The sequence below is a fragment of the Dunckerocampus dactyliophorus genome, chromosome 2, assembly GCF_027744805.1.
Source record: "Dunckerocampus dactyliophorus isolate RoL2022-P2 chromosome 2, RoL_Ddac_1.1, whole genome shotgun sequence".
NCBI classification, from domain to species: domain Eukaryota; kingdom Metazoa; phylum Chordata; class Actinopteri; order Syngnathiformes; family Syngnathidae; genus Dunckerocampus; species Dunckerocampus dactyliophorus.
In genome coordinates this window covers 18,138,123-18,162,239 of record NC_072820.1, presented here as the reverse complement: position 1 = coordinate 18,162,239, position 24,117 = coordinate 18,138,123, and the positions used below count along the sequence as shown (strand labels likewise).

General features: G+C 39.5%; 1 protein-coding gene across 6 annotated transcripts in view; it reads right to left on the bottom strand.

The window, feature by feature from the left end:
• Positions 1-15,383: 15,383 nt before the first annotated feature.
• The window catches only part of mib1 (MIB E3 ubiquitin protein ligase 1), a 71,171-nt gene continuing 62,437 nt past the window's right edge, over positions 15,384-24,117 (bottom strand). Inside the window, exons 17-22 of one of the 6 annotated variants that reach the window (XM_054756035.1) lie at positions 23,229-23,418; positions 22,912-22,990; positions 21,688-21,834; positions 20,708-20,779; positions 16,595-16,695; positions 15,384-16,508 (exon numbers count right to left, since the gene is read on the bottom strand). In XM_054756035.1, the coding sequence (XP_054612010.1) occupies positions 16,368-16,508; positions 16,595-16,695; positions 20,708-20,779; positions 21,688-21,834; positions 22,912-22,990; positions 23,229-23,418 (730 nt within the window). In that variant the 3' untranslated portion in view covers positions 15,384-16,367. Of the gene's footprint in view, positions 16,509-16,594; positions 16,696-20,707; positions 20,780-20,811; positions 21,528-21,687; positions 21,835-22,911; positions 22,991-23,228; positions 23,419-24,117 lie in introns of those variants that run through there. The other 5 variants (XM_054756044.1, XM_054756053.1, XM_054756062.1 and 2 more) reach the window with 5 other exon arrangements.

Here is a 24,117-nt window from a genome sequence, read left to right as displayed (position 1 = left end):
CTTTCAATTTGTGGTCAAGCACCCTCAGCGTTTTATGGCCTGGAGGATAAAGGTCATCACCAAGGTCGTTGGAAAAGATGAGGCTGCGTGGGAGACAAAGAAAGAAAGAGGAGGAAGTTATGATTTATAGAATAAGGCCGCTTCCCACCTAGGCCCAATGCTATTATTATAGGAGTGTCCATACACACACATGCACACACACCTGGCGGGATTCCTACCGGTGACTCAGGTCAGAGGGAGTCTCAAGAGCGAGAGGCAGTAATGAGTAACAGCCTTATATGGGCGACGTTAATGTTTAACGCGGCCCCAAGACGATGTGCCCTGGCCCCAAGAGCACCTGCAAGCGCCCCCCCCCCTTTTTTTTTTATAGGCATCATCGGCCGGTTTTCCGAAAGACACACAAATGCAAAGATGTGAAATTGTAACGACACACTACATTGAGTCGGTGCTGTTCCACTTAAACCCTGTAGGTGGTGTAAAATGCACATTTGAAACAATTGTCAAATAATCAAGAAGAAGAAGAAGACAGTGTCTGTCCAATGAAAACAAGTTTCTTTAGTTTTTTTGGATAAAAAGTAGGGGTGTCATGAGACACCCGGCTCACAAGACGAAACGATCCATGAGATTGGGTTGACGAGAATGAGAGTTTAACATTATTTTTAAGAAAAGTACAATGAAAAAATATATGACTGGACAAATAGACTTTTTAATTTAACTGAGTCACAAAACAATGTGGGTGCATTTTGAAATGTTTATATATAGATAATATAGATACAGTGGTACCTTGGTTAACATCCACTTCGGTTTTTTGGTTAACATCTGAAATTTTTGCAAAAATTTTGCCCTGGCTTGCGTTCGTCCGCTTGGTTAGCGTGCAATATGGGGCACGAAACAAACTGTTGCATTTGTGCTTGGTTTGTCTACGCAGCCATCTTGGAACATGCCCGAAGGTGAAATCTGGCGATACTTAGGTCACCCTTTTCTACGGCAGCCTGTAAGACACATACAGTACATGACCTGCAATGAAGTGGCCAAAACAATGGGCTCCTGTCTGTGCATTTTATTCAATGACTCTAAATAAAGCGCTATGAGTGCAAAGGAGGTTGTGCGTGATAGCGACATTCCAAAGAAGTCAAGAAAGAAGTCATTGCAAACTTTGAAGATGGCGTCCATGTTGCCGTTCTCAGCAGGATGTACTCAGAGCTCTCATCGACAATAAGTACCACCGTGAAGAATAACAACGTCATCAAGTGAGCTAATGTTGTGAAAGGAGTAGCGGTGTTAACAAAACACACCACAAACCATATGGAAGGTGTTCAGAAGCGCTTGCTGTTGTGGATCAGCGGCTTGTGGGAGATCGGCGGGGTTAACCTGTTGCAGCGGCGAGGATGCTGGATCTAACACAGAAAACGCCTGCAACGAGTGAGCCTGTTGATGAATTTAAAGCAAGCGGAGGCTGGTTCGAAAATTAAAAGAAAAAAAAGAAAAGAAATATACAACGTCGCCAAGTATGGTGAGTTTGCAAGTGCAGACAAATGTGCCCCTAAACTTTGTGAATTAATAAATGAATTTTTTTTTATTAAGGGAGGAAAAAAATCAAAATCTACATGGTTCTGGTGAAAAAGTGATTGCCCATAAACCTAATACCTGGTTGGGCCACACTTAACAGCAACAACTGCAATCAAGCGTTTGTGATAACTTGCAATGTGGAGGGATTTTGGCCCACTGATCTTTTCAGAATTGTTGTAATTCAGCCACATTGGTGGGTTTTCCAGCATGAACCACCTTTTTAAGGTCATGCCACAGCATCTCAATAGGATTCAGGTCAGGACTATGACTAGGCCACTCCAAAGTCTTCATTTTGTTTTTCTTCGGAGGAGGACTTGCTGGTGTGTTTTGGATCATTGTCCTGCTACAGAACCCAAGTTTGTTTCAGCTTAAAGTCACAAACAGATGGCCGGACATTCTCCTTCAGGATTTTTTGGTAGACAGCAGAATTCAGGGTTCCATTTACCACAGCAAGTCTTCCAGGTCCTGAAGCAGCAAAACAGCCCCAGACCATCACACTACCACCACCATATTTTACTGTTGGTATGATGTTCTTTTTCTGAAATGCAGCGTTACACCAGATGTAATGGGACACACACCTTCCACAAAGCTCAACTTTTATCTCATCAGACCACAAAGTATTTTCCCAAAGGTTGTTCAACAGTGGTTTTCGTCTTGGAAGTCTGCCATGCAGGTCGTTTTTTCCCCAGTGTCTTTCTTATGGTGGAGTCATGAATGCTGACCTTAACTGAAGCAAGTGAGGCCTGCAGTTCTTTGGATGTTGTGGGGTCTTTTGTGACCTCTTGGATGAGTCTTCGTTGCGCTCTTGTGGTAATTTTAGTTGGCCGGCCACTCCTGGGAAGGTTCACTAGTGTTCCATGTTTTCGCCATTTGTGGATAATAGCTCTCACTGTGGTTCGCTGGAGTCCCAAAACTTTAGAAATGGCTTTATAACCTTTTCCAGACTGATAGATCTCAATTAATCTCAGGTAAATTATGTTTTAACAGTTTTGACACTTTTCCACACAGGACCATGTAGGTTTGGATTTTTTTTCTCCCATAATAATAAAAAGTTTCATTTCAAAACTGGATTTTGTGTTTAGTTGTGTTGTCATTGACTAATATAAAAAAAAATTTCTGAAACATTTAAGTGTGACAAACATGCAAAAAAAAAAAGATCAGGAAAAACACTTTTTCACACCAGTGTATATATCATATATCATAATAATGCATTATTTAATTTGTCATCTTTCACTGTGGTGGAATTGTCATTTGTGACACGTACCTGTACTTTCTGACAGGCAATTCATTCTGTCAAAGAAAATGCTGGCTTTTCAACCGTATTAAAGAGCAGCACTTCTTTTGTGATGTAGTGAAGTACATTATCAGTGAAAGCACACCATTTTGCACTGTTCCGTTTGTATTTACTTGGTTGACCAAACGTCTCAGTGAGTGTTGACTGTCGGGACAAAGGTTCTGCATCTACATGTGTACTTTTTCCCCAATGGGTTATATTTTCAGTGGGGAAATTTGTCACGTTGCCTTCACTTTAGGATAAATTCGGCATACTGGCTTGACCATGTTGATGGGCTCTCACCTCTATGTTACCTTGCATTGCTCCTCACAACACTCTTCTGCTGTGTGTAAGCTAGCTGCCCCGTCTACCCTCACAGAGACAAAGAGACTGTATGACTGACAAGAGCGCTCACTTCGTTCAAGCCTTTGTGTCATGGAGTAAACTTGTCCAGGGACGGAAAACAAGCACAGAGTGAATTTTTTTCGAGAGGGCGAGAGAAGAGGAATACAGACCGGCAAAATTATTGAGTTCATTTTAATTTATTGTGTGATTAATTAATTTATTATCCCAAAACTTTTTTTTTTTAACGAGAAATCGTGTCAGGTTTTAATCTCGCAAGATCTTGTGACACAAGGTCATACTTTGAGGTAAAAATTAGTACATGCCATTTTATCTAGGTTGGGAATTCTTCTTCATTTGTTGTTTTGCGGCGGATGGCACAAGGTGCCGTTAGACTCCAGTACTGCATGTACACAACTGAAATTGACATTTTGTATAATTTTTTTCAAGGCTGGCAGCAGCAAATTCTTCTTCTGTTGGGCTCCACCAGTGGCTCCCAAACTTTTTACAGTCGCGTACCCATTCAAACATTTGACCTGAAGCCTGGTACCTCCTGCTCCTGCACACTTAAAAACATAAACATTTTTTGTTATCTGAACTAACTTCAAATAGTGAACATAATTAATTGTTTAATTAATTTTATAGGAAGGTCAAAAATGTATTGTATTTGTAAGTGTATTTTGCGTGGTCACATTTTGATAAAATTTCACATGAGCACTGATAAATAGATAAGTAATCATCCTACGTATCTTTTAATCCAGTCTGATGTTGGCATCCTTCCGTTTGAATTTGAGCTTCACTTTTTTTGTCCCCTCACAAAGGCTATGGTTTAAGTCTGTATATTAATTTATTACCAAATTGAGAAAAGTTTAACAATCACGATAAAGCAGTATCCCAATTACAAAAATACATACAACCAACGATAAAGCCTCATTTTCGGGGGAATCCCCACTTACAGTGACAGGTGTTCACCGCTGTGGCGGGCGGGGATTAGAACACCAATATAAATGAAATCTTCAAGATTAAACACTCTTATTGCACAAAAAATCACCGAACTTACTTCTTTGTTCATATGAAGCACACGGAGCAATGAATAACTTTATACACTGCACTACACTGCACCGTCACGGCACGAGGAGCATGCTCCATTCTCCTCACGTCATGAAGCGTTCAGGCACACTCGTAGTTTGTCGTTGGAAGTAAAAATGCACTCAGGTTGGCGGTTTATGCATAATAAATGCACACTGTTTATCTGCTGTGCACAGGAAAGAACAGAGTTTGGGAAGTCGAATCATAACTCTGAAGTGTGCACGACCATCATCGCATCACCGCCAAACTTCTGTGGTCACCTGACAAAAATCTGTCTTGATTCAGAAGTAAGTTGGCAAACTTTCAATCTAACTTAATTCGCAATTTCGAATTTGATCGAGAAATTGTTGGTGCTATGAAACCTTGCTATTGTCGTTAGTTGAGGGCTTATCTGGCTGGTTGTACAGCAGGCATTTAATAAAGAAAACAATCCAAATGTATTATGTATATTACATTTTTCCATATGTGGGCTAAAAATATGGACATCCCTGCTGTACAGGCTGTACGAAATCAAAGCCACAGGTCAGGACAACCTCATGCACTGCAGTGACCTCTCACACATAAGCAACAAAGTAGGGGCACCGCGTTGAATGACTCAAACGCCTCACTTTTTGGCTTTTTCTACTGTATAAAAAGCTCAGTAAAACTAAAAAAATGCTATATCATTAAATGAGCGCGACATTATAGCAATGCTTTTCCACGTGTGAGTGTGGGTGCGTGTGTGTGCAGGGCAAATAAACCCTTGCACCCACCAGACTGTACGAAGAGAGCACTTGGCAAGATGGAAAACAAAACTGGGCTAATGTGTCTTTCTGGGCTTTAATAGTTTTTTGATAAGGGAATTGGTGGAGATAAGTGTTGTCACTACCCTATCTAGAAAACGGATGCAGGCTTGATAAGTCCACTCTGGATGGATAGATGCAAGGGGAAACATTCCTCTATGTTAGGATGACACTAGCTTAGCATGTTAACACACACACACAAATATATGCTGTTACATTACAACAAATGACTGTCGACACTCTTTAAAGATTACTTTGGATTTGTTGACATATTGGCGTCATACTGATAGCCTCACTCCATTGCCAAGCAACAGAAGTGGGCCGGCACACGGGTATATGGGCTCAGGTGTTGCATCGTGGGTACGCCAGGAAGGACAGAGAGCACCTAGAAGCATATACTATAAAGTTTTTTAGGTGTGATTAAAGTATAATACATATAACCATAAATATATGAAAATATATAAATATTACTATAAAAAATAAATACATTAAAAAAAACATCTGACACTTTTCTTGACAGATTTCATGCAATTAGGGCATATTTCAATAAAAAGAATAGTATTTCCAGCATACCCGCGACCCTAGTGAGGATAAGCGGCATACAAAATGGATGGATGGATGGATGGGATGGATATTTTGAAATGTTTATATTTCAGTAAAACTAAATGTAATACAAGTAAACTTTAAATATAATAGTTCAGATTCATTATAATTAAAATAATGGTAACATATATTTCACCGAATACTTAAACAAAAGGTAAGTTTGCTTTTAAGTTAGAAGGCAGCTAGGATACAACAGTTCAGATTTATCAAATTATAATAAATAGTAACATAATACATTAAGACAAAAAAAAACACGCGTGCGTGCACACACACAAACGGAAAAAAACAATAAAATCAAATCAATCAGGCAATGTTCCACCTTTGGAGGTAGTAACAGAGGCAGGACTCTGCTTGTGTGCAAGTTCATCTGAAGCTTAACACTTGACACTCACTTCTTCCACCCTGTTGTGTTGAAAGCAATTGCCGCAGTCCGACAAGTATTTTACACATCACACCAGGTGGTGTGAGTGTGAAACAGCACACTTTAGCGGCAATATTCTGCTACGATAGTTTCTGTGTGAAATGTCTAACTCTACTGTTCCGACTCTAATGTGTGTTATTTTACGTATTCTTTCATGGTCCATCAACAAAGTTCATGGCAAACTGGTTTTGGGAAGTTTAGAGTCATCCTGCAAACCACAATTTGACCCAGGAACGGATGATTTCTGTGATCTGTATTATTCCCTATGGGAATAATGGTTTCTCGATCCAAACAACCGGTGTTCCCAAATGGATTGTCTTAGTTTTGAAATTCCTTGTTGGTCCACATGTCAAGGCCAACACGTGCCCCCCCCCCCCCCCCCCCCCCCACTCCCCCGTTACCACCATCCCTCCTCCCTCTAGCGAGGCTCCCAGAAGGGTTGGTGTTAAGTAAACGTTGTCATCCATACGACAGTCTCCAGCAGAGAGGTGTCTCCCGACTCATCAGGAGACCATCTCCCCCTGACATTACTCGTCTTGGCATTCTCCCCCCCCACCGTCTTCATCCATCCATCCCCCTCCAGAGCGTCCATCACCTGGGTTCCTACTCTCTATCCCGGCGGCCCACCGCGGCTGGAGTCAGCCTATCAGGAGATTCGCGTCATTCGTCTCCTAAACCCGGCTGACGGGCCGACCTCGGAGATTAGCGCAGACTATCTGATGATGCTCCTCTGCTCTTTAAATGTCAGATGCAGTGCTTTATCTGTGTAACAGTGGCTCTGTTGATTTGCCACAAGGTCTTCCGGGGCTTTGCTATCAGACTGTAACAGATATCAAGCCTCTTGGCTGGACTGGAGGCGAGAGGGAATAAAATCAAACATCTTGCTGTTGCTGTTTTCCACTGACTGGACACAACACTGAACAACAAGCTCTGCTATCAATTTTGTCCAGATGGTTCTTTCCCAGGCTGAGGCCTTCAACTTTTGTGCTAACAGAGCCACTTGTGGTCCAAAAAGGCTTTCAGATAAGGGTGAAAATACCCTATTTTGAATTCATGTTGATCAAGAGGAAGTATTAAAACAATATTGCCCAATGGAGTACTTTTTTTCTCTGTAAATGGCATATGTGGTGCACACTATGGGTTGTGCTTAAAATGCTTTGCAAGACATGCGAGCATACATGTAATACAGATACAGTATCCTTAACGTTTTATAATCACTAGACAAGTACTTACAGTATGGGAAATTAGCTGCTAAGTCCTGCTTGTGTCCCTGCAAAGATGTATTGCTTGATGGTGGCCATGTTTTTCAACCAATTTTGCACAAATTGTAAAGACATGTGCTTGTCATGCCTCACACTGAAGGTGTGTGCCAAATTCTGTGGCAATTCAGTAAAATACAGTGGGTTTTTTGTAGAACTCCTTGAGCTGTGTGAGAAATTACAAGTCAATCCGACTTATGGGGTTTAATAAAAGCGCCACCTTGTGGTGTATTTGTCAGAAAAACAACAGCACAGGCAACACAGTTGGAGTGCATGTTTTGACATTTTTAGTGGCCTGTCTGGATGTTAAGTTATGCTAAGCTAACATGCTACTAGCTGGGGTTCACAATAATATTTACTAGAAAATATATTGTCAATTATTTTATATTACAAGTATTCAAAATGTAAAACCTGAACCTACTGGGTGTTAAAATGAAGATACACAACTTGACATGATTTTTGACACAAGCAGACAAAAAACAACAACAACAAAAGGGTAACCAGTTGGTCAACAGCGACATTACTCTCAGGAGAACATGTAGCCGTGGGAGATTTGTGTATCATGTATCGATTTGGAGGTACAATCCTCGGCTGTAAAAAAAGATAAAGTTAGCTATTAACTCCATTTTTTTTTCTTTCCAAAGGGTCACTCTGACTGAGGCTGAAAGCTAAAATGGCCGCCTGCTGTGATGGACTCTGGAGTATTGATCTTTGGGAAAAGGAAAAAAAACAGAAAAAAAGCTGACATTCCGCTGTACTCCCTCCAAGGTTACTGCCAGCTCAGCAACACCTGCAACTACATTGTTTTTTTATACAGTGTCTACTAGTGGAAACAAAATTGGGAATAGTTATCAAGGATTATACGCACACACATACGTTGGCTTCAATGTTGATGGAGAAGTTGTGTTCACCCTCCAGCAGCAGCAGCAACAGCAGGAGGACACTGTGTCATCAGCACGGCTTTGTTTGCTTAGCTGAGCCTTCAAACGTGCTGGAGTTTGCACTTGTTGATCAACTATGTCTACACCATTGTTCTGCACGTTCGCAACAGTGGGAAAGTCAGCACAAGACAGCACTTCATTATTTCTCGACTTTGTCTTCGGGTAATCAGGTATGGTAACTAAAATAAAGTCATTTATATAGTTTACCAGTTACTTTCTTCTGAAAGTAATTAGTTGTATTACAATATTACTGTTTCTAACAACTAAATCACAAATGATACTGATCTTAACAGGACTACTTTCTTTTAATGGTTTTACTTTAGCACTATAGTCCATAACATTTACGTTTTCATTCATTCATTTTCATGCCGCTTACACTACATTTACATTTATCCCTCCATACAGTTTGTATGCTGCTTATCCTCACTAGGGTCGCGGGTATGCTGGAGCCTATCCCAGCTGACTTTGGGCAAGAGGCGGGGTACACCCTGGACTGGTCGCCAGCAGGGCACATATAGACAAACAACCATTCACACTCACATTCATACCTATGGACAATTTAGAGCAGCCAGTTAACCTTTTGGAATGTGGGAGGAAACCGGAGTACCCGGAGAAACCCACGCACGCACGGGGAGAGCATGTAAACTCCACACAGAGATTTGAACTTCCAGATCTCCTGACTGTGTGGCCAACATGCTTAACCACTCGGCCACCATGTGGTCATTTACATTTATAGATATTAAAATAAAAAGTAATGTATTTTGGCCAAATAATCCCAAAACAGACAAAAAAAAATGGTGGTGATGCTTTGTCTATTTTGTCCAATCAACGGTCATGGAAAGCTCAAGAGGGTAGGACCTAAAATCCAAAAAATGCGAAAAAAAAAAAAAATCATGTATCATACATCATGTACATTTTGCAAATGAATATGCCAAAATTTTGTAGCATATATCCTATAAGGTGTGTTCTTTTATTGCAATTTTTCTATAAAATAATGCACACATGTTAATGATACATATTTTTTTCAATATTTTCTTTAAATTTGTCAATGAATATCGCATAAATAGATTAAAAAACGGAACAAATCATTCCAGGCTTATGTAAGAAGGGAGTGGAAGTGTATGATTTGTTGAGTTAGTAGTGATGACATATTTAATACTTAACATATGACAGTTTACTCATTTTATGTTGTTTGTTTTTCCTTAAATTAACAGTAAATAAAAACAACAAAACAGTAAAAAATTGTCATTTCATGATGTTATTCTAAAAGGTGCAAGTTATTGGGTAGTAATGCTCGAAATGGTCATCCAAATATAAATGAAACATGTTTGTACATGGAATGAATCACCAAATGATCATTCCACTTTTTTATTTCCTTACATTCAAATGGCCCCATGCAATTAATAGGTTACAGCAGTGAGTAAAAGCTATCTTTTCAATCTGTGCATGAAAAGCACCCTTGACGCTTTACTGCCCAGCCAAAGGTTGCACCTCCACCATTTTATAGAATTATTAAGTAAGCAATTATGATAACCCACTGTTTTAAAGATAATAGCATGATAAGGTTCTGCCAAGCTCAGACTAGAAGGCTCTTGTGGTGGGGGTGGGTGGGAGATCAATACTTTTCTTACTAATAACACTTTCTTTTAACATTAAAGTTTGCTGTGTAAAAACGAAAATCCCCAAAAATGTATAGAAAAACAAAAATAAACATGTCATAGCAGCGGCATGCAATGACCCCTTGTAGCATTTTTTATCAAAGCTCATAAACCTTGAATGACTATATATTGATAAAGGCTGTTTAAAGTGTCATTGGAACGATAACATTTGCACTGTAAATGCGACTCGAAAGCGCCAGCCTCCAACAATCACAGTGCCATGATAAGGACAGCGTCCAGTGAGCTGTACCGTTACCACGACAAACGGTCAAACGACTTGAAGACAGGGGATGTTGTAACATAATGTAAATAAGAACAGTATGCTTGAAGTGGGGGATTAGGGGCGCCCAATATGTGTAATGGCTATGAGGTATAAAGTATGGGACATAGATCCAATCACAAGTCAAAAGTCAAACAAAATTTGGACTTCATTTTGAAGATGATGAAGTGAACATACCTGTCAACATTTGCATTTAAATAAGGGAAATTTTCTGGAAAAAAAGGGAAAACAAGGCCAACAATACGTTATTGCTCACTGCACCATTGTCCTTGCAGACTGCTGAGGCTCAAGCGTGAATACTGTCACCGTTGTCAGCTGCAATACTGGAAAGGATAAACATTTAAAATACAAGAAATTTAGGGGGAAACTATTTAAAACGGCTGACCGATGAGAAAGAAGGGCAAATATGGGAGTTTCCTAGAGAAAACAGGCCGGTTGACAGGTATGGCAGTGAAAGACGTTTTCAGTTAAAATGCCATATTTTACCCATTTCCCGTATAAGAAATGAAAATTTACGTAAAAATAATTTTATTAGTTTGTGTTGAGTTGAAGACAAGAAAACAAGTAATAAAAACTCTATTTTGTTAAGACAGTTGTCAAATTTGTAGTGAATGTGGTAAAAGATGCGATTTTGTTTAGCTTTTACTGACACAATATTTTTAGTAAATATTGTGTTATTATATTACAGGGATATTGAAAGAGTGAGTACTTTTACTTAATTGTGCTTTTTAGTTACTGGACATAGAAATGGATCTGGTTGTTTGGTACAATATGAGCAAAACAATGAATTAGATATCAATTACTGTACATGCACAAATGTAAGTGTCTGAAAAGTTTACTCAAAGAGTGACTAATTCTACTTTATTTTGGTTTTGCAGAGTTTCATGCGAGAGTCATGTTAATCTGTCTTCAAACGTTTATGCCAGTTAATGTTAAAATGTGACTTAAACAATGACTGTACAGTTACTTTAAGTTTTATGATGGAGGCAGTTTAATCCAGATTAATGCAGTTTTGAAACTAAAACAATTTAGAAGTCAGTTAGATTGTGTTGTACAAGTAGGTTCCACTGGGGCTCCATAGATGCCGTAGATTTAGAGGTCTGTGTCCAGTTTTTAATCCATCATTTTAAACTGTATATATACACGTTATAATCTTATTTTATGTCTTCCCTGCTTGTAAAATCTGTGTCAGCTGCTGGATGTGAAATTTCCCTTCGAATCAATCAAATCTATTAATCCATCCATCTTTGTGCCTATAACACAAAAAAGGTCCATAAAGGGATAGTTGAATGAGTTTGGTGTGGAAAACGTGAGTTTCCCGACTTCAACCGCAACAACTTTGGGGTACACTAGAATGGACAAAACCTCCACATACATTCAACAAAAATATAATTGCAACACTTTTGTTTTGGCTCCCATTTTTCATGATCTGAACTCAAAGATGTAAGACTTTTTCTATGTACACAAAATCCTTACTCTTTTAAGTATTGTTCACAAATCTGTCTGAATCTGTGTTATTGAGCATTCATCATTTATGATTTATAATCTATCCACCTCACAGGTGTGGCATATGAAGATGCTGCCACAATAAAAGGCTACTCCAAAATGTGCAGTTTAACTGTATTGCAGGTGGTCCGGGGGGGCCAAAAACCAGGCAGTATCTGGTGTGACCACCATTTGCCTCAAATACCGTATACATCAATCCAGAGCATCCTAAACACGCTCGCTATTTTCAAAATGCCATCAATAAAATGCACCTGTGTTTGTTGTCCATAACCCCACTGCCACCATGGGCCACTCCATCCACAACACAGGTGCATTTTACTGTATTGAAGGCATTTTCAATGGACACAGATACTGTGACGAGAGCATGAGGCCCATTGTTGTGTCATTCTTCCACAATCACCACCTCACATTACAGCATGATAATGCACGGTTCATGTTGCATGGATCTGCACACAATTCCTGGCAGCTGAAAACATCTCAGCTCTTGCATTGCCAGCATGCTCACCTGACATGCCAACCACTGAGCATGTTTGGGATGCTCTGGATCGGTGTATATCGTATTTGAGGCAAATGGTGGTCACAGCAGATAATGAGTGGTTTCAGAACCCTCCGGACCACTCCCAATACAGTTAGACTGCATATTTTGAAGTGGCCTTTTATATTGGCCAAACTAAGGCACACCTGTGCAATAATCATGCTGTCTCATCGACATCTTGATATGCCACACCTGTGAGGTGGACAGATTATTGATCTTGAATGATGAACGCTCAGTAACACCTGCACTTTATTCAATTTGCAGTGATTTGTCCATCCAGATTTACAAACCTCAACTTCATTGTAATACACCGTTATATTTCTTTATCATTTTCTCAAGTTATGGGAAATGAACAAATGTATTAGTGATTGATACCTATTGAATATAGAATTGATTAAGCACTGTTTTTCCTACTCCTTTTGAACATGAGGAATTGTGAATTGTGATACATGATGTATACTGAAGTGAAATGAAATGTTCAAATCACGCAAATAAATCAAATGAAAGACAGATAATGACAGATTTGCGAACAATATTTGAGAGATACGCCTTTTGTGTATACAGAAAAAGTTTTACATCTTTGAGTTCAGCTCATTAAAAAAAGGGAGAAAAAACATTTTTTTTATATATTTGTTGGATGTATGTTGACTTCCTGTTTAAATATTTTTGCCCTTATGCTTGCAATGGATGCATTTTCCTGAAAGGGAGATGATGCCTAAACCATTCAATCGTTTTGAAAAACAAAAACAACTGCTAAATAATATTAACAGCATAAGCCTTCTCAATGCTTTTGACACTTTGCCCTGATCAATACAATAAAGCAATCAGCACTTCAGGGGCCTTGCGTGTTTTGAGTCGAGGACTTTTTTTTTTTATGACTTTACAGCTGAGGTGGGGTTGCTGCTTTCAGCTCCAAACTACCCACCCACCCATAAACAGTACTTTACCCCATGTTGACACTAACTTTTTTTAATGCAGTAAAAACGAGAGGCTGGGCTTATGTTGGACAAACAAGTGGCTTAAAGTCCAACAAAGAAAACCAGAATTGATGCACACATGAATCTCCTGAGTAGTAGTAGTATGTAGTAGTAGTACAGAGACAGCACAGCTTGAACTTTGCTCAGCTCAGGCCATAAAAAAAAACACAGACAATAAATGCAGTTCTGAACTGAACTGGATGACATGCAAGCACGAGAAAAAAAGGACCTTCAGTCAGCGGACAATCAATTCCTCCAACATGTCACCCAAAGCCTGACTGGACCAAGAAGGTTGCTTTGTCATGATGAAAGATGAGGGTGGAGGGTGAAAAGTGACAGCAATACAGGAGGCCATAGTGATTTGTTGAAGAAAAGAAAAGTTAATTGGCCTGGAACATAATGTCTCTTTAAGGAAGAGGCGGAAATTCCAAAGTAAAAGTCATCTTTCTGGGCTGTTTGGAATGAAGTCGGTGGCTGTGCTGCCACCTAGCGAAGGGTATTCAAACTGCAAGTTCAACACCGTCCTGTCTGTTCCATCTTCTTCACCATCATCTTCACGTTTCTTCTCTCGAGGGAGCTCAATAATTTGTCCTCCACTCACTCACTGCAGGGGGGGTGGCTGTGAAACCAACGTGGGAGTAACGACCCCTGCAGCCCAAGTCAGCGAGCGCGTGCATATAGTGCATGGCAGTCAGGGATCCTCCCCAGGATCAGGTCACATCCAAAGGTGAAGATAGTGGCGTCTCCGACTCCCTGACAGCAGGCATGACGCATCCTGAGGGGAGAGAGGGGTGGAGGATGGGTGGGGGTGTCAGACTGGATTCCAGTCAGTCAAGTCAGTGAGAGTGATGGACTGTCAAAGTCTTCTGTTTTTAGCCAAGATGCAGATGATGTTGATGCTCAGTCATCCTTGAGGTTCCGTACATGTCATCCATCATTTACTTCACCGGATTTGCAGCAAAATGAATGAAAAATTAATTCTCCTAAAGCAGGGGTATCCAAAGTGTTGCTCGCAGCTGCTTTTTTTTTTGGCCCACAACTCATTCTAAAAGATCAAATTAAACAAGAAAACTAAAAAAAAAAAAAAAAAAAAAAAAGAAACAGCAACGGTTGAAGAAAATGTAGCAAAAAGGCATACAGTTAAACATAAAATAAAGCTCATGTCAGAATTAACACTAAGAGTTGTTCCTAATACTTAATACAGATATTTTGTATATTTTGTCCCAGAAACAGCTCTGAATGTGATACAGTGCAGTTGCACACATGGCAAACTACAACCACAATAATAAACGCACTACATAAATGATGGTGTCAATCCAACTAAGCATTACTGTCTTTTGATAGTTATTTTGTTTCATTTTTTCAAACATGCATCACCCCTCTCATCTCTACTGTCTGGTTTGACTGTTTTACCTCATTAGCATAGCCAACCTATCACACGGTGGTGCGGAGTCATTATTAAGTGTTAGCATTTTCAATTAGTCCACACCTCCCAACCACGGTTGGCGCCCCACCACCTCATCCCTCCATCCCATCACCTCCCGGCTCCTCTGTGAGGCAGACACCACACAGCAGGGCTAAAAAAACAACATTCCCACCCAGATCTTGAAATAACAAAATGGGAAAAAGGTGTTACAATGTAGCAGAACAAGCTGGAAAAACAAAAGTGTTGGTTCGCAACTTTATTTCAGCTGTTTTTTTTTTGTTTTAAAAGCACTTTGTTTTGCAATACAGACTGAACAGTTTTTCATGATACATGTCGTACTGCATATGTCAAACATTCATGCCAAAAAGGAAATATCACTGATACATTTCCAACACGGACTAAATCAAGTAAAAAATGGGATTTTCTTTTTTTTTTTTTTCTTTAAATACAACAAAGACGACAACACTGCTGTAAAGCGTTTGACTGCTTCTAGTTGGGTGTTATCAGTGAAAAAAAAACACTTGTCATTCATAAAAAAAAAGCATTCAAGGATGCTCATGTGTTTTAGTGTGTGCCTTGTGCAAGAAGTAAGGCAATTTCTGTCTTAATTTTATAAAAAAAAAAAACACTGATGATGGTTGACAACTAAATGAATTTTTTTTCAAGGTTTCAACAAACACAAGTAAGGCTTACAGAGGAATAAAAATGTAAGCATGATCAGGTTTAGCAAAAAAAAAAAAAAACAAACCCAAAACAAAACAGAAAAACTGTGTGTCCAGATCAATATCAAAGCTGACTTTGAGGCTACATGTTAGGAAGGCAGTCACACCTACAAATCCTTTTTTTGGGTGGGGAGCAATGCAAAATCATTTATCTACAGTCCCAATCTAAGCGTTGATAGATTGTACTCTTTATGTTAATAATTGCTGATTTTTGAGCGGTAATACACTTAAATTAACAAAAAAATACAAGACAAAGAGCACCTTTTCTCCCCCCTTCCCCCGGGCAAGATTTTTGGAAGCAAACGGCACAGCAGCAACAGACTATTGTACAATAATGCTGGACAATACCGATTGAAATCTGAAAAGTATAAATGTGTGCAACAAAGACTGAAAACGTGTGTGTTTGGATGCTAGTTTGGCGGCGCTGGTACGACTGTGATGTGCTACCTGTCTGGAGTGGACCTGCTGTGTTGCTGTTCAGCCAGCTTCTCTTCCTCCGATACAGTTGTGCTGACGTCTTGAGCGAATCAGGACATTACGCTCTAAAAAAACACTCACAGGGAACCTTTAAAGTTGCCATACTGTTATGAAAACCACTTTAAAACAATCCACACTTGGATGCTTCCGACACTTGTATTAAGGATGAATAATCAATAATAAAAGTAGACCCAAGATACAACAAAGACGGAGCAATCAACCTCCTCCTTTTCGTATCCTCTTGCTCGGTCAGTTCTGAGTGAGATTCAAGAGATGTGCCCTTTAAGTTAATCTGTCGAGAAGCTCCTACAACAGAGAGCTTCCAAACATCACAAGAAGGATGATGGTGCAAAATAAGAAAAAAAGACGAGGGGACGTCCATGAAGCATTTTGATAAAAAGTCCATGTTTCTCCATGTTGTGTAACAGAGTAAGACATTAAGGGATGCGCTTTGGTGGCCGACAAGAGGTTGGTGTTATGTCGCAAAAAAGATGAGGTGACACAAGTCTAATAGAGAAGGATGCGGCGCTCGATTGCCTTGCGGCAGATGGGACACTCGCTCATTCGGTCGCCGCACAGCTGGCAGGTGCCGTGACCGCACATAAAGATCATGTTCTTGAGCCGATCCAGGCACACTGGACACATGGTCTGCAGGTTGAGGAAGGACATGTTGGAAGTAAGAGGGGGAAAAAGCCAGATTGGTGACTCGACTTATTTCTGCAAGGATGGCTCACCTGTTCCTTGATGTCCTGCAGCTGCTGCTGGAGCTTCTGGACATCTGCATTGACGTTGGTGTTGTCTTTGTCTCTCTGCAGGGCCGGGATGTTGTTGCTAGCTGTTTTGAACACATAACAGGACAAAAAGGTTGAGAGGAGACATGTTATGGGCTAAACATGCTAACAGATTGCATGTGTGGCCACATCCGAGGCTGCCTACGTCACTGCAACATACAGTCAAGCCGCAAATGTGATCATACTACAACCACAAGTACGAGCATATTTGGCAGATCCACCCTTTAGTCTTGCACCTTTAAAAGATATCATGTAGCACAGGCGACACATTTGGCATTGATAAATCCACAGCAACTATAAACACATGAGGAACACTGCCAGAATTGGTAATCTGTGCTCTCAATGAGAAAGTATCAGAGTTATCCAATAGATAGCCACAACATTAGGTAATGAGACACAAAACAAGAAATGTATTATAAATTCTGCCTTTACAGTGTTAATTTAATTAATTTTTCGTTTGAGTGGTTTGTTTTATTGTTGTGTTTGTAGTGTGCATATACCATCTCAACTCTGAACTGAACATAATTAGGGCTTGGAAGTAAAGTATAACACAGTCAGTATCCATAGACACGCATCTATTCAATTGACTGCCAAGGTTCCTATATTCGCTGGGTGTTTGGTCTACATGCACTCATCAGTGCTATTAATGCTGGATGAGCAGTTTGCTCTTTACCGCTATTACACCATTGGTTCTGTTACTGCAGTGTAAATGCACAAGTGGTCAAAGAGAGCTATGTTTTTCTTTCCACTTTCTCATGTACTCTTAATAATTATTAAAGTTTCAAAATAAAATTGCTATACAGTTGTCCCACTGTATCACTGCTTTTCAAAATAACTAATAAATTATCGCTGTTTCGTGGTTGACTATGGCCTATTAGTCGAAAAATATGCATGTTTAAGCAAATGTTATGTATTTTTCGACCAAATTAAGCATTTTCAAGCATAAAAATTACATCAAATACAAATATAAGACATTCACAATTGGAAGACACACTGATATGTAGTATTCTAGGTGTCAGTAATGAGTTACATTAGCCACCAAAAGAAGTCCGGGAAGTAAAACAAGAAACAAATGGAACTATCCTAATACTAACGTGTGAGTGTACATTATGTCTTATTTTCTATTATTATGTCTATTAAATTGGCTAAAATGAGTGTAAAGGTGACTAAATTTCATGCCTCAAGGGCTATAATAGTGTTAAAAAACATATTTAGAAGGTTGCAAATAATGTTTCCATACTCTAACCGCAAAAATATTCCATTTATAAATAAGAAATCCTACTTCATGGAAATTCACTTATCGTGGTCGGGCCTGCAACCAATTAACCACGATAAACGAAGGATTGACGTATAGGAGTTTTCACATTTGGAAATAACACCCTGTCCAATTATGGCCTACTTCCAAATAACTTCTTGTCTACTTTGTGGTTTAGACAATATTTGTATTAACTTTACACTATATATTATTTAAATTACATTATTTTTAATAAGTATGTTGATTGTTTTATAATAATAAAAGAAAATCTGTACAATCCACACCCCCCCCCTCCCCGTAACAGATGCCTGTTAATATGTGCAGTTGAGTAAAGAACAAACAAAAAAAAAACAAGGCGATGACATGATATTTTGCCCCTGTATATACAAGTGTATATACAACAAAGATGTATGAACATCATTGACACATCTCTTGTATTGGATCCCATTAGATAATTAGTGTCCAGCGAGTGTGTAGGTAGTATACACTCCTGTTCAAAATTATAAGACAAGTAGAAAAATATAAAGAATTTACATTTTGCACTGTTGGAGCTTAAGGAGATTCTAAGTTCTTCAAAATGCAAAAAGAAGAAATGGGAGTAAGACGAAAAAAAAATATGAGTAAGCAATTTATTGCAAACTGAAATAGGCTGTTCATCAGCTAATCAAAGGTTTAAGACCATAGATAAAAAATTAAAAAAAAAACAAACATAAAATATAGATAAAATGTTCAAAAAAGGACTCAGTAATGAGTAGCTGCGCCATTTTTGTTAATCACTTAAAAAATTGGTTTGGGCATGCTTGATGCCAGTGTTTCCAGGAGGCTAGTGGGTATGTTGCTTCAGGTGGTGAAGATGACTTCATGAAGGGAATCCACTGTCTGGAACTGATGTCCACATTTGTGAACTTCCGTTGCCATCCATCCCCAAATGTTCTCATTTGGACTTAGATCAGGGGAACACGTAGGATGGTCGAAAGGAGTGAGGTTATTCCCCTGGAAGAAGTCCTATCAGGCAAGCATGAGAGATTCCCCCTACAACGGCTCCACATAGCCAGCTGGCGTTTGACACCCCTGCACAACACAAAGCTCCATTGATTTATTGAAGGAAAAAGGACCCCATATCATGATGCCGTTTCCTCCACTGTGGCGTGTGGAAAACACACGCGACAAAAAAATAAATAAATAAATAAAATAAATAATAATTAAAAAAAAATAATAATAATAAATATACTTATTTATTATTTTCATTAGTTCAATACTTTAATTTAAAGTAGGCGACTCTACAAGAAGGGCCAGAGTCGCCTCCACCTGCTGAGGAGACTAAGGTCCTTTGGTGTGTGTAGGACTCTTTTACGGACCTTTTATGACTCTGTGGTGGCCTCAGCCATCGTCTATGCTGTGGGCTGCTGGAGAGGGGGCAGCACGGACAGGGACAGGAGCAGGATCAATAGGCTGATCAGGAGAGCGAGCTCTGTCCTGGACGGTCCTTTGGACTCCGTGGAGGAAGTGGGGGAAAGAGGGATATTGGCTAAGCTGACATCCATCATGGACAACACCTCTCACCCGCTACATGACACTGTTGTTTCCCTGGGCAGCTCCTTCAGCAGCAGACTGTTACACCCACGGTGTAAGAAGGAGAGGTTCCGCAGGTCCTTCATACCGACCGCTGTCAGGCTCTATAACACCTACACCACCTGAACCATGTTGTACTTGTAGTCAATATGCATTTCTTTACACTGTACTCTTTACTTGCGTATCTTGCTTGCTGCTGTAACAAGTAAATTTCCCCGCTGTGGGATAAATAAAGTACAAATACAAATACAATACAATACAATTTATATTGTTAATTATGTTTACTGTTATTTCCTTATTTCCTTTCTGTTTTGCAGCAGCCTGTTGTAGTACTATTTAATTCTGGAAATGTACTTGAAAGTGATGTATATGTTTGCTTTTGTCTAAATAAAAAAATTAAAAAAAAAAAAAAAAGGATTTAGATCAGGGGAACACGCAGGATGGTCGAAAGGAGTGAGGTTATTCCCCTGGAAGAAGTCCTATCAGGCAAGCATGAGAGATTCCCCCTACAACAGCTCCACATAGCCAGCTGGCGTTTGACACCCCTGCACAACACAAAGCTCCATTGTTCCATTGAAGGAAAAAGCACCCCATATCATGATGCCGTCTCCTCCACTGTGGCGTGTGGAAAACTTCTCAGGTGGGATCTCCTTGTCATGCCAGTAAATTTGGAAGCCATCAGGACTGTCAAAATCACACTTTATCTTATCAAAGAGTATAGCTTTCGCCCACCTTTTACGGTCCCATGTTTGGTGCTCTCGTGCAAATTTCAAATGGGCAATTTGAAGGAGACAAGGCCAACCTTCATTTGGGCCAAGGATCATCCCGTGTCTTGACGGACAGCCAATCGGATCCTCCGGCTCAAGGCCGGTGAAATTTTTGGGGTATACCACTATCCACATTTTTGCCAAGATTTTGCCAAGGTCCTTAAACTTTTGATCAGCTGATGTACAGCCTATTTCACTTTATTGGTTAAATACATTTCTTACTCAAAATGTTTTTGTCTCACTCTCATTTCTGAATGAGAGTGAGACAAAAATGCAAATTTTGCAATTTTTAAACTGGTCTTAACATTTTTATCAAGAGTGTACAGGTATTAGCATCTGCCCAGCTAGAGTGTATGTATGTGTTGTTGAGAAAAAAGGGGGACAGCATAAGGGGGGCAAGGGCAGCACAGAGGTCATGGCTCTGATAAGGGATGGGGGGGGGGGTCATGGAGGCATACTTACACCAACTTAGTGCCAGATTGTTGGGCTGGAGAAGATCCTGCGATCCCCCTGCCATAGAGTTAGAGCTCCCTGCTGGGAATAACCAGTCACATTGTTATAGCAACTACCTAGGAGTTGGCCTGAGGACCCACAGCTACTCACTACAGCCTCTTAAGTGAGGTTCAAAGAGAGAATTTGAAGAAGAAGCCAGCAGGAAATAAGAGGGGAAACAGAACCTTTAAAAGATTAAAAAAAAAAAAAAGCCTGCACTCACTACCAGCAGGGAATCTGGAGAATTTCATGCACCTTGATTTTGCTTTTGCAACAGACAACAACGGTTGGTATAGCCGGGATGAGAGGGAATAAAATTTTAATGCTGCCCCTTGCATGGGTGTATGTGCGCTTGGCCCTGCTTTCTCACTCCTACACGTCTGTTATGTTACGGTTTTCACTGCTGGCCAGCTGACACGACATGGAGACAGTCGACGTAATAAAATCATAACATAGTTGTATGTGAACTTGCAACAGTTTCCCTTTTAACTCAACACAAAGTAGAATATGCACTCATGAGATGTACAATGGGATATGGATTAAAAAAAAATAAAAATATGCTGTTTCGCTCACAGACAAGAGGATGGAGTGTGAACCCAAATGTACTTACACGCTAAAATCACTCAGAATTTATGGCCCTCATATCCTTTGCATACTCCTTGCAAGGTAGCAGATATAACTGTTTGCGCATTAATGTTGGAAAATATGGAAAACATAGGCCTGTTTAGCATATGCTTTTGTAGGAAGCCACCTTTGGTCACTTCGCACTTCCCTGTTAGCCAAAACTACACTATATTCATTCAAATTTGCCATTATGGTGAAATACAGGTAGATGATGGCAAATAAAAAAAACATGCACAAACAAGGTAGCAGCAAAGCAAAAAGGGCGGTCAAAGGAAGGAAAGAAAGAAACAAAGAATTAAAAGGGAACATGTGGAAGATTCACTCACTAAGGTCATCATCATCATCATCATCATCATCATCATCATCAGCGGCATCATCCTCCATACCTTTCCCTCCGCAACAAAGCACGAAGGGGGTGCGGCGTTCCACCACAGCCCGGCACTGTACGCACTTCTTCATGAGGCTGGCACAGTCTGGGAAGAGCAAGGCAGTAAAGGTAACACCTCTGTCGGTAACCCAACACATACGTTTAAATGCAGCACTTACAGTCGACAAGGCTGGGGACAAAATACTGCATATGACATATACCATATAGACATTTACAGTATATATAGTAATATACAGCTTGTAAAATTACTAATAATATTACTAGTAATATAAATATGTACTTAATACGTTAAAGCCATAATATTACAAGAATAATGACATCATTTTACAGCATCTAGGCAATTTTAAGAGATAAAAGTTATGGGAGAATGAATGCGTAATGTTACCAGAAAAAGGTTACTTACTGAGAAAACAAAACAACATACTTTATTCTTGTGATTTTTTTGGTGTGAAAAAAATATAATTTTATTCTTAACGTTACTTTCTTTCCTCTCACTACATTAAGACTTTATTCTTGGAATTACAATGATTTCTCAAGTCTTGTCATTTTTGGATTTAGAAAAATGTTTTAATATTTTATCCTTGCAACATTACAATTTTTGCACATAGATTTTATTCTCTGATTATTACAATATTTTTTTTCCCAAAAAATAAAGGGCTTATTCTTGTACAATTATGATTTTGATTTAGAAAAAAGTATGATTTTATCCATACAACATTAAAACATACATTTCTTTCTCAGAGCATTAAGCCTTTATTCTCTGAATATTACACTTTTTTCTTGATTCTTGTAATTGTTGTAATTTTGTTTTTTGAAAAAAAAAATAAACACATTTTATTCTCATAAGATTAAAATATTCTCTCTCAGAACATTAAGACTTTATTCTTGGAATATTACATTTGGTTCTAAAAAATTAAATAAAATAAAAAACAAAAACGCACACACACACACACACACACACACACACACAGATTTATATAATACATATATGGCTTTATTCTTGTACTCTATCTTGTAACATTTTTCCCTCATAACATTAAGACTTCATTTCTTAAAATATTACAAGTTACATTACGTACTGTTCATCTTCATTTCAGTGAGACCCTATAATAGGCCTTTCTACCAGCACCACGGTAACAGTGTCGATATGTTTGAAACTTACTCTCACAAGCGCACATGTGGCCGCAGGGCTGGAACAACACGGCCGCCTTTTTGTCGGAGCACACGACACACTCCTCGATCTGTAGGTTACACAAAAGAAAGCAAAACAATAACAGCTAACAGCATGGAAATAACAAGGCAGAAACCATCTATTTGGCCACTGCACAGTGGGAAGGGGGAGCTAGATGCTGCGCCCTATTGGATTGCAGGGTCTGTACATGTGTCTACACTTCATGGGTAAATTGAATGGGAAACATGGTGATTACAATAGGCCGGACAATATGCAGTTTTTACTAATACAGTGAGTGCATGTGATACCTTGGTCCGTGATTGGACCTGATCTTTGCAGATAAGACACTTCTTGACACGTGGAGAGCATAGGGAGCATGTGGCGATATGGCCACATGGCCCGAAGAGAGTGTCTCTCTTCAAGTCGGAGCACACCATACACTCCTCCAACGACTCCATGTTGCTGTTCAGAGATGGGCTGCGTGTGCCCACCGGGCCGCTGGAACATGGAGGTTAAAAGATAACAGTGTCAGAGGGTAAGAGGGGATTAACAGCATGAAACACAGTCAAGACTTGGTCAAAATGAAGTTTATTTTCTCTTTTCCTTTTACTATACTAGTTTCTAAAATAATAAGTAATTGCATTTTCCTTAATTTTACAGACGTTATACAGATTATTGAATTTAAATTACGGTTTCATTTTTATTTTACAAAATGATAAATGGAAATATTTTTAATATCAATTTTCTTTTATTACATAACAATTTATCTAATGTAAATACTTGTCAAACTTGTCTATAGCGGCCACTAGAGAGAGACTGCAAAAGTGGCCGCTATACACAGGTGGCCTCTATAGACAGTTTGGCGTCCAGTTTGAATGTTGACCAGTAGAGGGGGAAAAAAGGGGGGGGAGGGGAATTTTTATTTTTTTTTATGTTGACCAGTAGAGGGCACTGTGGGACTGCGGATAAAAGTTGTACAGCACTACTAGGCTTGTTATTATCCACGACCCACAGAACAAAACTGTGCTAGTAATGTCTTACGCTTGTTTTTAATATTTTACTTTTTATACGAGTGTCATTACAGCTTTAGTTAATCAGGAAGTGACGGGAAGTGACGGTGGGCGTCCCGAGCAGGAGAGCTAGGCTCAGTGCTAGCTGTGAGTTTCGAGAGAGTTGGGAAGTGTGTTTATGTTGGCG